Raw genomic sequence first — 19,447 nt, forward strand, 5'->3', positions numbered from 1 at the left:
AATGGGAATTATCTGTTCCTATTCCTGATGTGTAAAATTTCATGTAATACTGTGAGAAGTGCCATATTCATCTAAGAGTTATTGATTTGTAAAAAGCTTCTGCTAGTTGAACCTTCGTTACTTATGGCCAAAAAGACAATATAGCTGCTGACAGAATAGCCAAGATCTGCTGGTGCACAAAGTATCCCCCGCTATCTTTCTGGGTTTCCTTGTGAGCGCCACTAAGCTGCATCTCCATGTGAAAAACCGGAAGAATGCACAGGAACTTAACAGATTTGGCACCTTTATTACATGGTGAATGAAGCTTCCTAAGTCCCCACAGGCATCCTCAGGCAAATGAATTGGGCAAACTAGTGCTCTAAGACTTACAGTGATATCCGAATAGAGGGATTTGCCGTACATCCGCTTGTATTCTGCACGTATGTCCAGAAGGTCAACCTCACTGCGTGACACCATGATTCGAATCAGAGTTCTGTCCTTTGTTCCTGCTCCCTGAAATAAACAATGGCATACATGAATCGTGTGTGGAAACTGTGGATGATACAGCATGAATCAAGAGATCATCACCTCACCAAATGCCAGCATTTACTAGCAAAACCTCACTGCTTTCACTAAGCTTAGTAGGAATGTAGCATATGCACATTAATAAATTAAATGTACTGGTAGTGCACTTCAGCTAACCCTCCATACTTAAACCCTATCAACAAGTCCTACACATATAAGTTTTTTTATTAAGGAAAGAAGTCTCCATAATAAAACAAGAAATCAGTGGCATAGTTATATACACTTTGCTAAGTGGATCAAGTAAGGTAGGTTTTTCCAGCCTTCCATCATACTAAATCTTAAGTCTTGTGTTCATGGAAAAAATTCATACTTCCAGCTGATTAGTTATTTTTTTAATTAGTACCATTAAATCTGTACAAGGTGGTTGAAATATTCACTCCAATGAACAGTAAAATCATTTAAAAACATATGCTACGTTTATGCACCTTGACATAGGCACTTACCTTCATAGCATTCCTCAGCCTCTCAGCAAAGAAAGCTGGTGTGTTCTTGAGGCATTTAACTGCAGAAAAGAAACAGTATAACTAAAGTTACGTATTCCTACCCAAATGAAATCTCACCATCTTTTTTCAAGCTCAGTCCCATGTTTTAATTTCACATAGACAATACAACGCAGTTTCCATCACTTCAGTTAGTCACTGAAACAAGCTTGTACCCTTTTACCTCTAGCAACCAGACTGTTACCTCTGAAAGCAAAGTAGGTTATGGTGAGGGGATAGGAGGCTCGAAGGAGAACCGAGTTAAGTGTTCCTAGCCTTTCCTGGATTTACAAAATTCCAGGCCTTCCATCTGCAAGGCATGGCAAATTCAAGACCTAGTCTAAGTTGGGATGAGTTGCCCTACAATAGGAAGCCACCTATGATAGGAACTGCACCTTTGACTCACAGCTAGATATCCATTTCTTTAGCCACTAAGTTCACAAGGATTCCTGAAAAATCCTTGAAGTGCTTATTTACAAGTGATCATTTTTATTGTTCATTAGAAATCTTAAAGAACAAAACCCAATTCAAATTATTTCGATATTAATCTGTTCATCGCTCACTCGAACTACAATCTTTACACTGATCCTATGTTGGGTAAATAACCATGCAATCTGTGGCAAACTGAACAGAAAACAAACCATAACCAGCTTCTATTTGACAGCACAAGAAGTATCAAAGCAAGACAGAACAAAAGGGATAAACCTAAATACATGTTTCACAGCAACACACATTCTATGTAGGAAAAAAGTACTTGTCTGAACAGGAAAATGTAGATGAGAGAGAACACAGTTCAACACACAGTTGTCAGATACATACAACATTTCACAAAGAAATGACAAGTGAAATGCATGTTGCTTGATTGTTGTTAAAACAACACAATCACACTAAAATGTTGGAAGATGACATTGTAAATTACCAGCTGTACAATCCAGAAAGCTTTAAGAAAAGCAAAATTGAACAATTTCAATTAGAAAACCTTTTTTTCCTGGAAAACAAGATTAAAAGAACAAATGATGCCAGATACACATAGACATGTATATATATATATATATATCTATATATACATACACACACCCCTAAATAAAACAGAAGCTTATTCAATGAAGTTATTTAGTGGATATTAATGAAAGTCTATCCTCTAACAGTTGTTGACTCATTTGAAAGTTACAGTCCCAATTCTCCACCTGCATCCAGAAGAAAGATCTGCTACTTGACTGCAAAGGTTCATGAGATCGACTGACTTACTAACTCTGACAGTTAAGTTTCGTTACTGAGCTGGTCTTCTGCAAACAAACAATACTTCAAGTTAGGTTTTCTAACATGAATACTGATTGATATGACAGATTCAGAACCCTGGAAAAGGTCTGCAAATGTAACTCATCAGTGCTAGGCTCAGTCTGGGTCTTAAAAAACATCCATGCCATTTAAAAAAAAGGGGCTACTGTGTCAAGTGAAGTAAGATAAATGGTTATATAGTTCACATATGCTTAAGACAGAAGTGAAAGAGTTAAGCTCTACAAAATCATCTTTATTTTGCAAGATTCTGTTAGAAGCTTCCATGAAAGAAAAGCACAGCTTTGTTGCAGTTCAGCCAAATGTTTTCCTCTTATCTTACTCCTAGTGATAAATATCCTTATTTATTTCAATAGGAGTAGAATAAGCTGTGTTTTGTTGCTGTAGTTTGTTTCTCATTTCCTCATAGGTACATCCCTTTCCTTATCACTACCATAACTAAAAAAAAAAAAAAAACAAAAACAAAACCAACAAAAAAAGCAAATTTAAAGAAGCACAAATAGATAACACAGTAAATACAAAATAATACACAGAAAATAAATGCAAATGTAAAGAAGTATCTTCATCTACGAGACAGAGACAAAACAAAAGAAAAAGAGCTGTGTGACTTTGTTTAGAATAAACCACCCTAAACAGAACTGTTGCACAAGGTCTCAAGAGCCTGTCATAGCCCTTAGTGGAAACCAATGACTGGCTACCTTACAAAGGATAGAGGGGCAATCTGAGGTAGAGCTTTGCCCTTCGTAAGTACCAGAAACACTTACGAACAAAGATGCAAAGGAAACAGAGGAACCATATTTAAGTTTTCTCTCTAATAAAAACAAGTTAGAGGTAAATAATTTTAATGCATTTTCCTTTATTTCCAAAGCTGTCTCAGATTTTCCATTTTCACAGTGGCTGGTAGAACATTTAATCACTTAAAATGAAGTCAAGTTAATAATTCTCTCTCCCTATTTTAACACTGAAAATTTAGCACGTGAGATTTAAATTAAGCAGCTTGCCCAAAGCAGAAGCCTCATCAGCCATTGAGGAGAATTAAGGCCTGCTTTCCACAGATGGCACATACCTACTGCCAGCATGCCTTTTTCCAGGTCTCCAGACATTTCACGACAGATGCTTTTTTCTATGTCCCGGTTACACATCCTCTGGTACTCACTGAAAACTGTCAAGAGAAGAAAGGTTCCAGGAATCAGTCTCACAAAGAGATGGCACTGGTGCACGGTGTACTGCTTTACTGTGAAAGCAATTCTCAACTTGGTACTTCAGCACGCTCATAGACGTTCTGAAATCTCGAAGATCATTTTAAACATTCTGTTCCATTTAAACGTCACTGTGCTCCTCCTAGCTTGTCTAGTTCTGTGCTTATTTTTGAAGGGCTATAGCAAGATATCCCTGTAAGGGGAAGAGGTTTAATTTCTCCTGGGAAGGCTTTGTGTATCAGTAAAACTGAGAAAACACTCAGCTGCCCTCACCACTCCAGATTAAGCTAACACACCAGCAAGACAAAGGGGAAGAAGGACTGCCAAGTGTCTTGCATGCAAAAATCGAACTAATTCTAATTTCCCAATCCTTTTATCAGAGTAAAATTTGAACAAACATGACCTCTACCAGCTCTGACATTTAAGAGAGATGATCATAATGCACAGCTCCTGCATACCCTTTTCTTCAACAGAATTCACCTCGCTTTCCCGAGTTATCATTACTCCCATTTTACTGATGGCAAAACACAGGCAGAGGGCAGTGTTGTACATTTCTATCATTACAAACAACAGAATCAATGTAATGTTTACATAGAGGTCCGGGTACCATTACCTGCTCTGAGGTGGGCCCTGCTTCTTGCACACAGAATGGCATTGAATTTGGATTCATCAGTTCCTAGACGATTCTCACCAGCTGCATATAGCTCCTAAACTCAGAAGAGAACACACACATTATCAATCAGAAAAGCCATCAGGATGAAAAAATGAGTTACAAATCGCTTTCCTTACAGACTCTCTTCCTTTACAAAAATTTATTGGTTTAAGAACCACTGGAAAACAGGATCAGGCAATAAATAGTAACTAATCCCAAAACTGTTGTTTAAAACATATGAGCTCTGAATTACCCAAGGAAAGAAAAAAAAACATTTTAAAAGTACCTGAAAATTACTCTTCCTAGGAGCACCTGAGTCAACCTTTATTTCTGTACCTCTAGGCATGTTTTGAGACACTCATATCTCTTATAGCAAACCGTGTTGAAAGCTAACTGCATTATTATTTGTGTGACAGTATATTCCTGAAATGATCCATGGCTTTGTTTGCTGTGTGGTGAAACAGAACACACAAAAGGTAACAGGTGCAAAGTTATTAGGTTCAACTGCCTTACTTGATGCAAAAAGACAGAGCTCCTGAAATGACTAGCAGCAGCACAATAGAATGACACACCAACCTTGGAAAAGCAAGAGATTTAAAAAGCAAAGCAAACCCAACCAATCAAACAGGAAGTGGGGCTTCATTCCCTAGAGCCTCCTCTCTGAAATGGAGCCACAAGGCTCTAATGCTGTTACACACCTTCATAACCCTTCCACCTACTGAAACACAAGCACTACTACAGAAAAAGTCGCAGCATATCCAAACCTAAGTCAAAGAGACCACATGTCAGTATACTGAACTGGCCATACTTACAAATAATGAAGATTTCTTACTGACCTGTACATCTTTTTGGACAAGAGACATGTCAACATTTGTACTTTCATCTCTGTTTCCCTGGAAGAATGTGAAGATACAGAAGTTTTGCTGGTGGGCTTTTTTAAAAACAAAAACAAACAACAACAGACATTACACACTGCATGGAAGTACCTGAGCAAGTGAAATTAAAAGCCTCTGAAAGTGTCCAGATGTGTCACTTCTTATTGCATCCTCCAGTGTTTTCTTAAACTCTGTAAGGGAGACACAACGATGAGTAGTCATACACCTCTGCTCATTTTCCAAATTAATGTCAGTCAATGAAAAAAAAGTAACAAATCTAACCTGCTTTATAGACCCTGTTGAGTTCCTGAATATGCTCATTACTGCGAGAAGCTAAGATTTCAATGAGACAATTTTCATCTGTGCCAATGCCCTAAAAAAAAAAAAAAAAAAAACACCAAAAAAAAACCAACCACTAAAGCAAAAAAAACCTCACAACAGAAGAGAAAATACTTTTCTACCAGCTCATATGGAAATAATGTAAAAAAGAATTAAGGAAGAATACACATACAGAGAGAATAAATACAATTCAGAGTGGTACACTGACACAGAAAAACCAAAAGCTTGTAGTTTGAATTTTGCATGCAACACATTTCCAAGACACAGAATGGTCAGCATTGGCTAAGAGTACACTTTACAGGTGGAGAAACGTACACAAAACCAAAAGGTACATCCTGCTCCAAATTGTAATTAAATTAGGTTTTAGAACTATTTTTGAGTGCTGAGCATAAAGTCACTGGAAATTCTGAGCTGAGAAGTGCTGTCAGCTCCACACTGGCTGAGAAGAGTGTTACCACAGTGGCTTACTCAAGACTATGCAATAAATCAAGTGCAAAGTTCAAGAGAACTGTGCCTCTGACATTTTTTCCATTTATTAATAAATCTTTTTACAACGCAAGCCTATTAAATGCTCTCTTCATTAGTTATTTATTTAACAATTAACAAGAACTCTCAGTTTTACTATCATAAACCTCCAAGAAACGGAGTGAGGAGTGGGCTAATATCTGAATGGAGAGTATACCTGAATACAGAGCTTTAAAATTACTGCCACAAATTTGATCAGCTCAAATATTCCCCTCAATATATTCCCTCAAATATTCCCAATTATGAAGCTGTTTATCCTACACATACCTTTACAGCTTCCTTGATTTCATAAGCATCAAACATGATGGGTGTCTTCATCATTGCTAAGATTGTCTTCTCAAAGTTACCTGATAGTTCAGATTTGAGATCCTTGATCAAATCCTAAAGAGAATTAAAAATAGGTGATGAATATAAACAAATTCTGGACTTCAATTAAAATTCCTTATGTGCAAGCATCAGTAATGTATCACCAAAGTTCCTCTACTTAACAACATTAAATAGCAAAAACTAACATACATATTATATAATTAAGGTCAAATTAAATAGATTGTACTGAAGGGCCAAAGTACCTAACAGACAAACTGCTCTATGTAACTCATCAGAAATACTGCACTGAAATCAAGAGTAGATAAGAAGGCTACAGACTTATGAATCATCTTCCCCTTAAGCAACCTCTCATCTTCTTTCCCAACACTAAGTCTCCTGATTTTCAATTAAGTCATGCAGCTGATACAACACAGGGAAGGGATGCCATCCAAAGGGACCTTGACATGCTTAACATAATCAAGTTCAACAAGACCAAGTGCAAGATGTCCAGAGACTGGGAGAAGAATTCATTGAGAGCAGCCCTGTAGAGAAGGACTTGGGAATCCTGATGGACAAAAAGCTGGACACAAGCCTGTAATGCGTGCTTGCAGCCTGGAACGCCACAGGTATTCTGAGCTGCACCAAAAGAAGAGTGGCCAGCAAGGAGAGGGAGGTGATTGTCCCCCTCTGCTCTGCCCTTGTGAGGCCCCATCTGGAGTAGTGTGTCCAGCCCTGGGGCCCCCAGTACAACAAAGACATGCAGGTGTTGCATAGGTCCAGATACGGGCCATGAAGATATTCAGACAGATGGAGTACTCCTCCAGTAAAGTATGGCAGAGGGAGCTGGGTCTGTTCAACCTGGAGAACAGAAAGCTCCAGGTAGAACCCCTTGTTGTCTTCTAGTACTTGAAGGGAGCTTATAAAAGGAAGGAAGACTGACTCATAGTGATAGGACAAAGAAATGGTTTTAATTAAATAAAAAGATTTAGATTAGATGTGAAGAAGCAATTTTTCACTGAGAGACTGGTGAGGCTCTGGAACATGCTGCCCAGAGAGACTGTGGATCCCCCATCCTTGGAGACATCCAACACCAGACTGGATGGGGGCCAGGGCAACCTGGTCTAGTGCCTGATTTAGTGGCTGACAACCCTGCCTGCCGCACAGAGTCAAGGGTTGGAACTGCATGATCTCTAATGTCCCTTCTACCTAGGCCCTTATTCTTCTTCTCTCGTGATGTATTTACCTTTCCATAAGCTGTCTTGAAGGAAAGCATGATCTGCTGTCGCTGCTTGTTTGAGCGACTTCCAAGGCAATCTATAATAGCCTGCTCATCGGTTCCTGTAAGTGCACACAAACACCACAGAATGAGATGCCTGTCACATGAGGATTCAGCTTTTGGTTTCCATTAGACTCCACTTCTGCCACGCCCAACACACATACTTCTAACTCATCTGCTGCATCTCCTCTTGCATATCACCATAGAACACCCAAGTCTTGTCAAAACCAATCAAAAATACACTGAGAATATAACAAAAAACAGAAAGAAAACCAATCAAAAACAACACCCCACAAGAACTAGCAAATGCCAAATTCACCACGTTGTTTTCATCTACATTCACTGTCATTAATTCCTCTGATTACCAAGTACAAGAGTGTGTGAACCAGCCTACACAATAACCATGTTAACAACAGTGTAAGGCAGTATTGAACAAAAGCTGCAATTCCACTTGAGTTAAATATCAAATCCACAGACTGCTCACCCAATCCCTTCATGGCCTTCCTCAAGACTTCTGCATCCTTCATAGGGTCAAATCCTGATGCATCAGTGATTGTGCCTCTGTTTCCATACTAAAATCATAAAAGTTTAACTGTATATTAGTATTAATAGGAATAAAACTACTTTTTCATTAAGAAGCAGACAACATAACCTTAAATGTTTGTTTCTATACCTGTATTATGCTAAAATGCACACTCAATTAAGGTTTGATTAAACTGTATATATAAATGTAAATACTTTGTTTGAAAAACAAAATTAATTGAATTTCAATTTATGTCTCACATTTCTTCTCTGATAACGCAGTATAATAGCATATATTTGAAGTCATAGATGCCTACATTGCTTCTATCTCCTGCTTTGTTCAAAATTCTCCTTGTGACTCCCTTTTCATTTTTAGACACACAAAGAAAAATGTAGAAAAACACATGCGGTCACATTTCAAAACCAAAGCACTGAATGCTCTTACTGCTCCAGGAGAGACTGCAGGCCCTGTAGGTCCTGGATAAGATGGATTCACAGCCGGGACTGGTGGATAACTTGGCATGGGTTGCTGCCCTGGGTAAGGTGCTGGTGGTTGTCCAGGTAATCCCATAGGCTGCTGATCAGGAGGCAGTGTGGGCTGGCCTGGTACGTTTCCTCCAGGTGGAGGATACCCTCCATAAGAGGGCTGCTGTCCTGATGGAGGCTGTCCAAAGCCACCTGGAGGTACTGGTGGATAACCCCCAGGTACTGAAGGATATATGCCTTGTGGTACATTTGACCCTCCAAACGTCCCTGCCATATTGGATGCCTGCAATGACAGCCAAAAAATGAAGAAAGAGAGTGTACAATTAGTTCAATTTCAATAGCATTATTAACACAATGTGTTCACCTCTCCACGCCCTCCCCAGAAACACAAAGCCATTTCTTCTCTGCATGGCCATGTTAACATGACTATGGCATTATTCACATGGAAGTATTTACTGCAAGCAAACCCTGGGTGTTTAACAGGAGAAATGCATGCATTAGAAGTTTAAAGCAGCAATAGTTAAGACTGCATTAGGAAAGACATCTGCATAAATTGCCATGTTGATATTGTTTGTGGAGTTAATTAACATCTTTCCCTTATAAAAAAGACCAGAAGAATTGACATTTGATGACTGCAATGTTCCCAGAAACCAATCGCTGAGGATATTGCTATGAGCACTGTAGGTAATTTTGTTGCTCATTCTGACAGCTGAACTCATTTAATTGCTACCTAAGTTATTGATGATGCAAACGTCTTAGCATGCTGTGTTTTATAGCACATTTCTGGAGCCTAAATAGTTAGAAATACAAATCATTTACACCCTAAGCAAAAAAAGAAAAAGTCACAGAAAATGTCTGCATTTCTTCAGTCAGTGTAAAGGGTTTTACTGCCAGTTGTTAAATATTAGCAGAGCTGATCCTATGCTTTCTTCATAGATGAATCACTTGCCTCAATTACAGAACCTTGCTCCTTTTTCAACTGGGAAAAAAAGCAGGTAATAAGCTAAACCTGAGCTGTGTTTGCCAATATGAATGTATTAACAATGGACAGTCAGTATTAATCACATGTGCCCCTTCTCCTCTGCGTGGCAAAGTCAAGTTTTATGTCCTTGGCTTTTGAAGTTAGGCTCTTCAGTCAAACTTTATCGACAGGTTCTGCCTTTCTAACACAAGGAATACTTTGTGGTAATCACTTACTTCAAGAGATGATACTGAATGATCAGCATTTAAACAAAGGTTAGACAAAGGCACAAAATAAACCTGCTGTAAACGATTTGTCTACAGTACCAGAACCACAACTTTGCACTTAAGGAAGTCAAGATACATAGAAAGCAAGCAGACTCACCATTCCAGCCATGTAGCCTGGGTTGAACTGATTGGCATAGCCAGCCATATTTTCTAGACCAATAGGAGGTGGATTTGAAGGTGGATAGGCAGCACCACCCCAAGGACTGCCACCTGCAATCAAACACAGCTGTACTGAAACAAGACACTGCACCTTTTAAAGCCTCTTTATCAGCCTAGATAAAACAACAACATCAACTCCCATCTGAATTTAGCAAGAAACTACAGAAAGCCTCCATGCCCAGAAAGCTCTGCAGACTCATGCTTAATTTATTCCACCTTTCCACTTGTTAGGACCATTGGTCACTTAACAGTTATAATTCATCTGACTGACTTACCTGGGGGTGGTGGTGGTGGATATCCACCTGCTGGGGGATAGCCTGGGTAACTCATTGCAAAGACCTGAAAAGCAGATGTGATACAGTCATTTTCTGCAGCACTTTGCTAATTATACCACATGAAATTAATAGGCACTACGTTTGCAGTAGGCAGTCAATAAAAATTAGATAAAAACCAGATAAGTTGCAGAGGCTTTTTTGGGGAAAAGCACTTCCCACTTCTTTTTTTGGACCAGTAAATATATTCAGATATTTAACCAGCTATACAGTCAGATCTTACTCATTTCAGTTAATATTTACTCCTCATTTTGTCTATTATGTTGTCAAGGATGCATCACTCACAAACACGTTACTGCATTACTGAAGCATCACCAAGTTAGCAACCTACACATAACAGCTCTGTTATCAAAAGTAGAAACATCAATTGACAACCAAACTGCACTTTGGAATGACTAATTTTATGAGAGGCGTGGAGGAGGAGATTGAGATGGAGACATCTGCAGAAGCACAAGAGTATTAAGCCGAAAGGACACACTTCATGCTGACAGCATTGTCATAGAGGGCGTACCAAAAGGAGATCACTGTAACTGGATCTCTACAAGTTGATAGCACTTCTGTCAGAACATGCAGAAATGTACGAGGCCATTACTATCCAAAATAGAGGTGGAGTGTTAAGAAGTGCCACTGCTTGGTGACTGGCTCTGCATCAGTCAGTGCATGGTCAGTAACTGCACTGTGCATCACTTGTTTTGTCTATTACTTTATACTTATTAGCCTCCTCCTTTGATCAAATTAAAAGGTTTCTCCTTCTCTTTCCCACTAGATATAAGTATCTGTATTTCAACCACCTCCCACCACACTGAGTACAATCACTTAAATCTGCTTTCGATAGCAGGCTATGGTACATGCCACACAAGTGTACAATCAGGAGTTAAGTTTGCTACAAAACTGGACATTAAAGCACACATTTTTGCTCCTTGGGGGCAGTTGTCAGAACTACCATCATCCCAGCAAAACCCTGCCAGAAATTTGTACAGATACTGAGTTAAGGCTATCCTGAAATCCTATCTTATGAATGGTGGTTTCACACTCAAAAGAAAAGGGGGGAATTGTGATGAATAAAGCTCATGGGCAGAGACAAAGGCAGGAAGGTCCCTCACCAGTTACCATCACAGGCAAATCAGACTCAGCATATAGAGTTTAATAATTCACTGCCTACAGATGAGAGCAGTAAGAAACTAAAAAGCTACTCAAACCCACCTTCCTCCTATCCATCCTCTTGTACTTTGTGCCCCTCAGTAGTGCAGGGGGAAGGGGGGGTTCAGTCAGTCCCTAATGCTGTCTCCACTGCTCCTCCATGTTCACTCTGCCCCTGCTCCACATGGGGTCTTTCCCTAAGCTCATCCCACGTGGGCTTACCAAAGATTACAGCTATTAAGGCACTGTTCCAACACGGCTTCATACCATGGGTCCATCCATCTGGAGTAGGCGGATGAAGCACAGGGCCCCACAGGCACCAGTGCCCCCAGGCCACGGCTAGCAAAAAGCTTTGTATCCTTGCTATGTCATTAATTTACTTGGTGTAATAAAATCTGACCTATTCAAGGACATAGCAGGCTGAGATTCTGCTGCCTTTTCCCCCCCAGCAGTTCCTGAACTAAGCAGAGCAGGCAGGTGCCTCTTTTCTGACTACACAAACCTCTGAAGCACACAAACACCACGAAACACAAAGAAGAAAACAATCCTAAATAGTTAACAAAGGTGTTCCACTTTAATGCCTAGTCCAATGCATTTCCACTGCTTATAAGGTGATGTAACTTGCTATAATGAGGAAAAAAAAGAGTGTAAACATAGACATGGTAGTAAAATAAGCAAAAAGTTACTACTCATATCACTAAAAAAACAAAACAAAAAAAAAAAACCACAAAAACAAACAAAAACAAGCAACCAAAACAAAACCACAACCCAAAACTAAAAGGCACACAGCCAAGTCAGATTCCTAAAAGCATACTTATTAGTCACAATATCTGTATCTTGGACATCCCAATTACTGCAGCATTGAAGGCCCCCTTCCCCCCTCACCCACACTTTATGAGTAATCATGGGGGATTGCTTGCCTGGTTTTACACATCATGTATACATACAATAATGATAACAAGATGCTTTTCAGTACAGCCCTAGGTAAAATTTAAACACAGGAAGGCTTTCTTTTTGTGGTGAAGGGCAGAGAAGAATGGGAGCTTTTTGTCCTAGAAGGGTTGCTTGTATGCTTTTAATCCTATGAGGAATGTTCCCTTCTGATAAAAAAAATAATAAATAATGAAAAGAGTCTTTCAGCAATTAAAGCTGAGGTTGACAACTAATGGCAAACTTCATTAGCAATCTGAAAAAAATGTTGCTATATATAAAGAAGTTCCACTTGCTTCTTTTGAATGCTTGTTATTTATCCAAGCCTTTTCAAAGGGAATTTCTTCCACATTGGTTCAATTCCAGGCAAACCAGATTCACAAATACAGCAACTTCTCATGCTCAGAAACCTCCACCATCACCACTTCATCAGGCCCTGTTGGCCATTTCTCTAACTCAGCAAATATTTACCCTTCTACATTCAATCCCTCAACCACTCCCACAACCTCATCTCTTTCTCATCTTCCAAGCCCACCTCCCCAACTTTTATTCTGCTACATCTTCATAAAGCTGTAAGAGGGACACTTGCTTGCTGACAATAAAAGGCCACAGAGGAGAGGATACAGGAGTCCACCACCCTGATATACAAATACTGTGTGGGAGGATACAGGAACACTGAGGTCTGTGTTTGCTCAGCCATAAAAGCAGCAGTGCGTGAGAGGGAAAAAAAAAAGCAAACAGAAACAGGGAGTGCCCTGAATTAAATATAGAACAGACACTGCTAAGGTCCTCTCCTCAGCCTCAGTGCTCACCCTTGAGGTAACTCCTAAAAGCTTGAAAAGACAACCCTGCACTTTGTTTAGTGGCTGCTGTTCAGTATTTAGCCTCCAACAATACCACATTCCAATAATCTGAAGGCAAAAATTATGAAAATATCACAACCTTTGTCTGTTCCAAGTTTTTAATCATGACTGCTTTCCAGGGAACACTAAATCAAGTTAACTCCTTGGCCTTCTCCTCTTCCAGGTGAATTGCTAGGATGCAGTAATAAAACGCTGCCTAAAGCTATACATTACACAACTCCTCTCTGCAGAAAGCAGAGCCTGCTCCAAGACTGCTGATTTCACCAGAGATCAGAACAGCATTTGTCTCCTTACAGTATGCTGCAGATATCCATCACAGATCAGCTGTGCTCTTGCAAGACAAGGACAAGTCGCAGTCAGCATCATATCAGCTACCTGCTATTGTACCAGTCTAAGCAAGATTTATTTTTGACTTACTTAGCCCAATGCAGCATAGAAGTTGCTCTCTCCTTTACCAGGTATAACATTCTACACCCTGTGAAACAAAGAGCCCTGCAATTGGTTTTCTTTAAAGCCTTCTGCCTGTGACTCCTTGACTAGCCTTCATAAGCTGTTAAAACAAATGAGATTAACAGCATCTGTTCCCCTTCCAACAACAGTCGATGTAGCGGAGTTCACATCAGCCAAAACTCAAGGAAAGGAAAAAACAGAAAAATGAGAAGCGTATAACTGACAAACATACTCAAGACAACAAAGCCCAAAGAAAATGACAAAGCTGTACAGGCTCTTGAGGTCCAGGTACAGCAATGATAGTTTCAGGACATCACCTTTATTCTGGCCTCCTTCTCTGTCCTAAATCAAGTTCTTCATTCTGTAGCACTTCCTTCAAATGCTCTCTCTGCAAGACTTACCATGCAGTGAGCCCAATCATGTACAAAATAAAAAATGAGGTTCTATTATAGAGTCATCATCTGCCATATAAAATCACTTGTTGCAAGAACAGCCAGCCTATAAATAGCCCAAATGATGTTCTCAGCTGACTAATGCCTCAAGGATTTATATCAATCTATTTTAAGTTCTGCCATAAAAGACAAATTTCTGCATCCTCTGTGAAAAGCAGAACAGGTAAACAGTAATAATCCATTTCACAAAGCACCCTCTGTGGGGAATCCTACACAACTGAAGTGACAGTGCAGCACTCAGTACACCATAGAAATTATCAGAAAAACATCCAGCTGCTCATCTCCTGCCACCCATCTGCAACCAGCTGCTGTAGTGGGACAGACCCTGTTACAGCAGCCTGCTGCTCCCTGCCCATAGCCTTCAAGGCAACAGGAACTGAAGTTTTCCATTTTGCCTTCTGCCAACGCTTCCTACATGTACCTCTGCCCAGGCTGCAAATGAAGCCAAACAACAACACAGAGTTCTAAAGAGGATAACTCCATAAAGAGAAGGGTGCTTATCAGAGCTACAAGAACCTTTGTTAACAGCGGCACAGACAGGAGTCCTGTGCTGCATACCAAGTGTCCATGCAATGCCCCAGGCTGCTGGCTGTAGGACTCCACAGTGGGAAAGCAGAAAAATACAAGTTGGCAAACGCATCATGTTTTTCTCAAAGGTGACCACTGTTACACTTTCTAGGCATTCAAAGCTTACAGCTGTCCAGAAATGCTGGGAAACTCACCATTCAGTGTAATAAACCAGAAAGGTGAGTATTTCACAACAGCCATAGAAGTGAAGTTAAAGAAAGCAAGACCATGGTCATCAAGTTCGTGTGGAATCAGCCAACTTAAGCACTTACAGCTTCATAACATACATTTATCCCAGCTAACAGAAAACTATTTTCAAGCCACGGCCCAAGGCAAACAGTAAGAAGTTACATGGAGTACAGGTGCACTGTTTATACAACATAACCCATTTCCCTAGCATAAAGTTGCTCTCTCCAGTAACAATAAAAAAGGGGTATTGGCACTGTCTTCTTCAGGCAACTTAAGCATTCAAGTTCAAGGAACTTGCCAGAGCTAAGTTAGATCTCCAGCATCCTTTTTTAACCACTACATTTGCCAATAGCTTTATGAAAGTGGATTAGGGAACTAACTTGATCACTGTGAACATCTCTTCATGCAGGTATTGGCTGAATATACAAACAATCGTATATCAGATATACTTAAATGCTGTAAGAACTAGCATCAACTGAGGCCTTGTGAGAATCTCAAGCTAATTTGGATTTTTAACATGGCTTTAGTTTTGTAGGCCATTTTTAAGGCTCTCAGAAGCTGGGACCCAAATGTCTGTAGAGGTCCACTCCCCCACCATGGGCCAGAGCCTACTTGCACCAAAAGCCGAGACAAAGTCTGAACAGAGCTACAGAGCGGCGACACTTTCCAAGCACGCTCAAAAGAGTTCACTGTGCAGTAGAGGAACAAGGCTTGCTCAGATAGCCAATGCACAAAGACCAGGAAACAATGCCTGGGCAGGCCTCCTGTCTGCTTCTTCGTTCTTAGAAAAGATGCTGGTAATGATTAGACAGCACAAAAACATTGCTCCATAGCATGGGCAGCCACATAGCGGGGATTTTTTGTTTCTGAAAATAGATTGAAAGGATTGTGTTCCTATGATGCAATGATTAGCACTGGCCCAGGCTCACATGTGGGACAGGTGAGCAGTACAGGTTCAGCTTCACACACTTCACACAAACCAGCTCATAAGCACAGGCATGACAGACTGCCTGCTTAGCACAAGCACTTCATAGAAGAGACTTCTGAAACCATCTCAGCATGTCTCCACTCTGTCCCACTCAATATTTGTCCCAAGTTCCTACCTATATCTACAAGATGTTGTAGCTAATTGATAAAACCTAGAGCAAACTGCAAGCAACAACAGAACAGGTACAATGAAAATATTTGGTTTACTTATCTGCTACCCACAGGAGGAACCGCATTACGTTCTCACCACCCAGGGAACTGCCTGAGGGAACTTCCCTCAGAATCTGCAGACACAGTACCATCTGTGTTGCATAGGGTGAGGACAAAACATTCCTATCCTGACAGCCCCCACTTGCCTCTGAGCACCCTGGGGACATCAAATTTGTACCTTCTCCCCATCTAAATTTGGATCTTTCAAATGGACTGTACAAACAAAGCTGCTGTCCAATGAGTAGCAGTAGGAAAGGGACCAGCTCTGCTTCGCCACACAGCAACAGTGATCCTCTGACTTTAGCATAAAAAAAAACAGAAGGCCACATGTTTACAAAACATTCTTTTGCTGCCTTCTACAAAAGCAACGCAAAGAAAGTTTCCACATCCAGCTGACCAGCCTCCTTCCCACCCCCTCCATGAGCTCATACCATACAAACCAAAGTTTGTATATCCAACAAGAATCCACATTACAAAGGGCAATACAATTGTAAGCACTAAAAACAAACACCAAAGAAACATCATTGATCCTGGTACCCAGTTGCATACTTCACTCAAGGTAAGCCTTTAACTACAATTTGAAGCTGTCATACACATTTCACACACATTTCTATGGGTGACTGCACAGACCCTTGGCAAAATACAAGTGAAACTATTGATTTATTCAAAGCCCTGCTATTCCTGTCACCATCACTAAAGCATCCACTTTCACCTTACTTCCTTACCCTTATCACACAGCACCAGCTCTGATCAATGCAGTGTTACTGCACAGACCCTCTGGACGCTACACCTTGTGCTAAAGGTCTACTAAGCACCATCGGTTGTAGGCTTTGAAGCAGAGCAGCTCCTCAACTCGTCTTTATCGTACAGAGCATAGTATGTATTTTGAGCTTCCTAATATTACAGTCTAATATATATAAGTATATATATATATATATATATTTAGGCACCGAGTTGACTATACTGGCAATACAGCACTATTCAGTATCTTCTTTTCCAGCAGAGATACGCTTCTGCTCTGTCTCACAGACGATTAAGTGGTAACAGGAGTTTAACAGCTTCCGTTCTAACACTAAGAACACACAGGGCCAGAAAAAAGGAAGTGCGTTGCAAGCAGCCTGCGGGAAGCTGCTTAAAAAAAAAAAAAAAAAAAAAAAAAAAAAAAAAAAAAGTAAAATAAAGCACATAACAACAGCTCTCACAAGTGCCACCTTAGTTTCCTCCTCACCACGCACAACAAAACCAGAAGCTCAATACGCACCGAGGGGACACGTAAAGCACACAAGCGCGACTGCGAGAACGAAACCAGCAGCCAGGCAGCGGCCGGCGCTCAGCGCCCCGTGCTGCACCGCCACCCCCGACCCTGTCTCACACGGACGTTCCCCCCCCGCCACCCCCAGCCCGCGGCCGCTCCTACCGCGTTCCGCTGCTGCTCGGTCGCGCTGCGAGGGGGTGACAGAGCACGGCGGGAGGCGGCACCTTGTCAGCCCCGCCCGCCCACCCCGCAGCCGATGCCGGGCGGGGCTCCTTCAGTCCCGAGCCGCGGCCATTCTTGCGGCGCGCCGCTCCGACCGCCCAGCGTGGGGTGTGCAGGGGTACAGCTACAGAGGTGCCAGCACGTCTTCCAGCCTTCATTTTAGGAGGGCTAGCACGCGGTGTTTATGACGTGAAACGTTCACTGGGGAACCCCGGCAGCTTCTGACTCGAGAACAAGGTCGTGAGATCCAGCAAACAGGCGTAACGAAAAGCTGCTTCCAGTGGAAAGTCTGCTTCATAGAAACCGCCCGGCTCCACCCGTCACACAGCACGCACGTCCCCTCCCGGCGGGCCGTGCGACCGAGAGGCTGCCAGACCCTGCGGAGGAAGCCGATCTCCCCTCGTCCTGGGCACAAGGAGAAGCTGGCTACTTCGGCAAGGAATTGCTCAGGCATTTCTGACAGTAAACACGGCTATCTCAGCACTCACAGCACGCTGTAACAGGCTCACCCGCTTCACTCTAAAGACTGTCAGCGTTCACTCGCCTTAGAAAATGGTGACAGACAGTTACACAATCGGAAATTTGACTAGCTACTCAAATATGCTCTTCACCCGTACACTGACTCAAAATTGGAAACACCACAGACTTTACAGGCCAGCTCTTAAACCTTCTAAGATCCCTTCCTATTACCAGCCCTTCACCTGCTTTGGAAAGCATCACAGAACAGAACCGAACTGTAGAATTGCTCAGGTTGGGAAAGACCTCCAAGTTAATCATGCCCAACTACAAGCTAACCACACTACCCTAACTGTCATGCATACTGCTTCTTCCTAGCCAGTCTCCAATGGCAGCATGACAACTTCCACTTCATGGTGGGGTTAGACTGCTGTGCTTTTTGCCAGAGAACATCTGTGAAACAGCCCCACCCAAAGCACAGTGTTTCCCATCTGTATGAAAATGCCACCAAACACTTCCAGGAAAGGTGGGAGGGAAAAAAAAAAAAAAAAAAAGACTGCCTTGTATATAACATACACTTCCTTTGGTAAAATTCTATGAGAGGTTTTGAGATGCGAGATTTCTCACATTGACCTTTACTAGAACAAGCAGTACCAGATAAACCCTTCAATACAAGTGTTTTTGGTTTTCCCCTACATGCATTCTTTAAAGATGACTGAATCACTCACATGGAAGCATTTAGAGAGACAAAACAAAGTAAAAAGAAAAAAAATAGAAGGCCTAGCATTTAGCAATTATTATTTTTTTTTTCCAAGATACTCATCAAGATAACATTTTCCACTGAATCACAGTGTTATACAACTTCAGCAGGGCATAAACTTTTTTGCATCTCAGATTTTTATGCACAGGGTCTTGGAACCTCCTTTTTGAGCTTGGATTCCCTCAGATGCACATCCATTTGATTTAGAACTTGTCTTGATGGACGTGTTCAATCTTCTTAAAGCCTGTGTCCTGGTCTTGTGGATGGGAACTGCAGTCAAAGCATTTCCATCTCTCTTAGGCTGTAGAACTGGCCAAGGAAGGAAAGTAGGCTGATTAGAAGACCTGAGAAATAACCCGAGTTTTTCTTTGATAGCTCCATTTCTTCAGTCTATCAACTAGAATGGCAGTCAAAACTGAGCTCTCATGCCTTGCCTCTCCACCCAAAAGGGGACAGGTTAGCTTTAACATGAGTTTTGTTAACAAGTCATTTTGACTGAAATGCATTACAAGGAGTAGCTAACTCCCAACAGATGAGGACACAAGGACATCTACACGGGGTCATTCCTTCAAGAGGAATTTGGAAAAATCATTTCTACAGTTTCAGTCCTTTTATTTTCTGTTGTCAAAAAGCCCTCTGAGCATCACGCCTAGGCTAGGAGGGGTATATAAGACAACTTGTACTACTGCAACCAGTCCTGTATTTATT

General features: G+C 41.2%; 1 protein-coding gene across 2 annotated transcripts in view; it reads right to left on the bottom strand.

The window, feature by feature from the left end:
• Positions 1-19,447, bottom strand: part of ANXA11 (annexin A11) — a 751,397-nt gene that overhangs the window by 2,013 nt on the left and 729,937 nt on the right. Inside the window, exons 1-14 of one of the 2 annotated variants that reach the window (XM_052677596.1) lie at positions 17,464-17,538; positions 10,202-10,265; positions 9,865-9,977; positions 8,479-8,802; positions 7,996-8,083; positions 7,479-7,573; positions 6,197-6,310; positions 5,348-5,438; positions 5,177-5,256; positions 5,027-5,083; positions 4,152-4,245; positions 3,406-3,501; positions 1,008-1,066; positions 370-492 (exon numbers count right to left, since the gene is read on the bottom strand). In XM_052677596.1, the coding sequence (XP_052533556.1) occupies positions 370-492; positions 1,008-1,066; positions 3,406-3,501; positions 4,152-4,245; positions 5,027-5,083; positions 5,177-5,256; positions 5,348-5,438; positions 6,197-6,310; positions 7,479-7,573; positions 7,996-8,083; positions 8,479-8,802; positions 9,865-9,977; positions 10,202-10,256 (1,389 nt within the window). In that variant the 5' untranslated portion in view covers positions 10,257-10,265; positions 17,464-17,538. Of the gene's footprint in view, positions 1-369; positions 493-1,007; positions 1,067-3,405; positions 3,502-4,151; positions 4,246-5,026; positions 5,084-5,176; positions 5,257-5,347; positions 5,439-6,196; positions 6,311-7,478; positions 7,574-7,995; positions 8,084-8,478; positions 8,803-9,864; positions 9,978-10,201; positions 10,266-17,463; positions 17,539-19,447 lie in introns of those variants that run through there. The other variant, XM_052677597.1, reaches the window with a different exon arrangement.

Source organism: Tympanuchus pallidicinctus, unplaced genomic scaffold, assembly GCF_026119805.1.
Source record: "Tympanuchus pallidicinctus isolate F22 unplaced genomic scaffold, pur_lepc_1.0 scaffold16, whole genome shotgun sequence".
Classification (NCBI taxonomy): domain Eukaryota; kingdom Metazoa; phylum Chordata; class Aves; order Galliformes; family Phasianidae; genus Tympanuchus; species Tympanuchus pallidicinctus.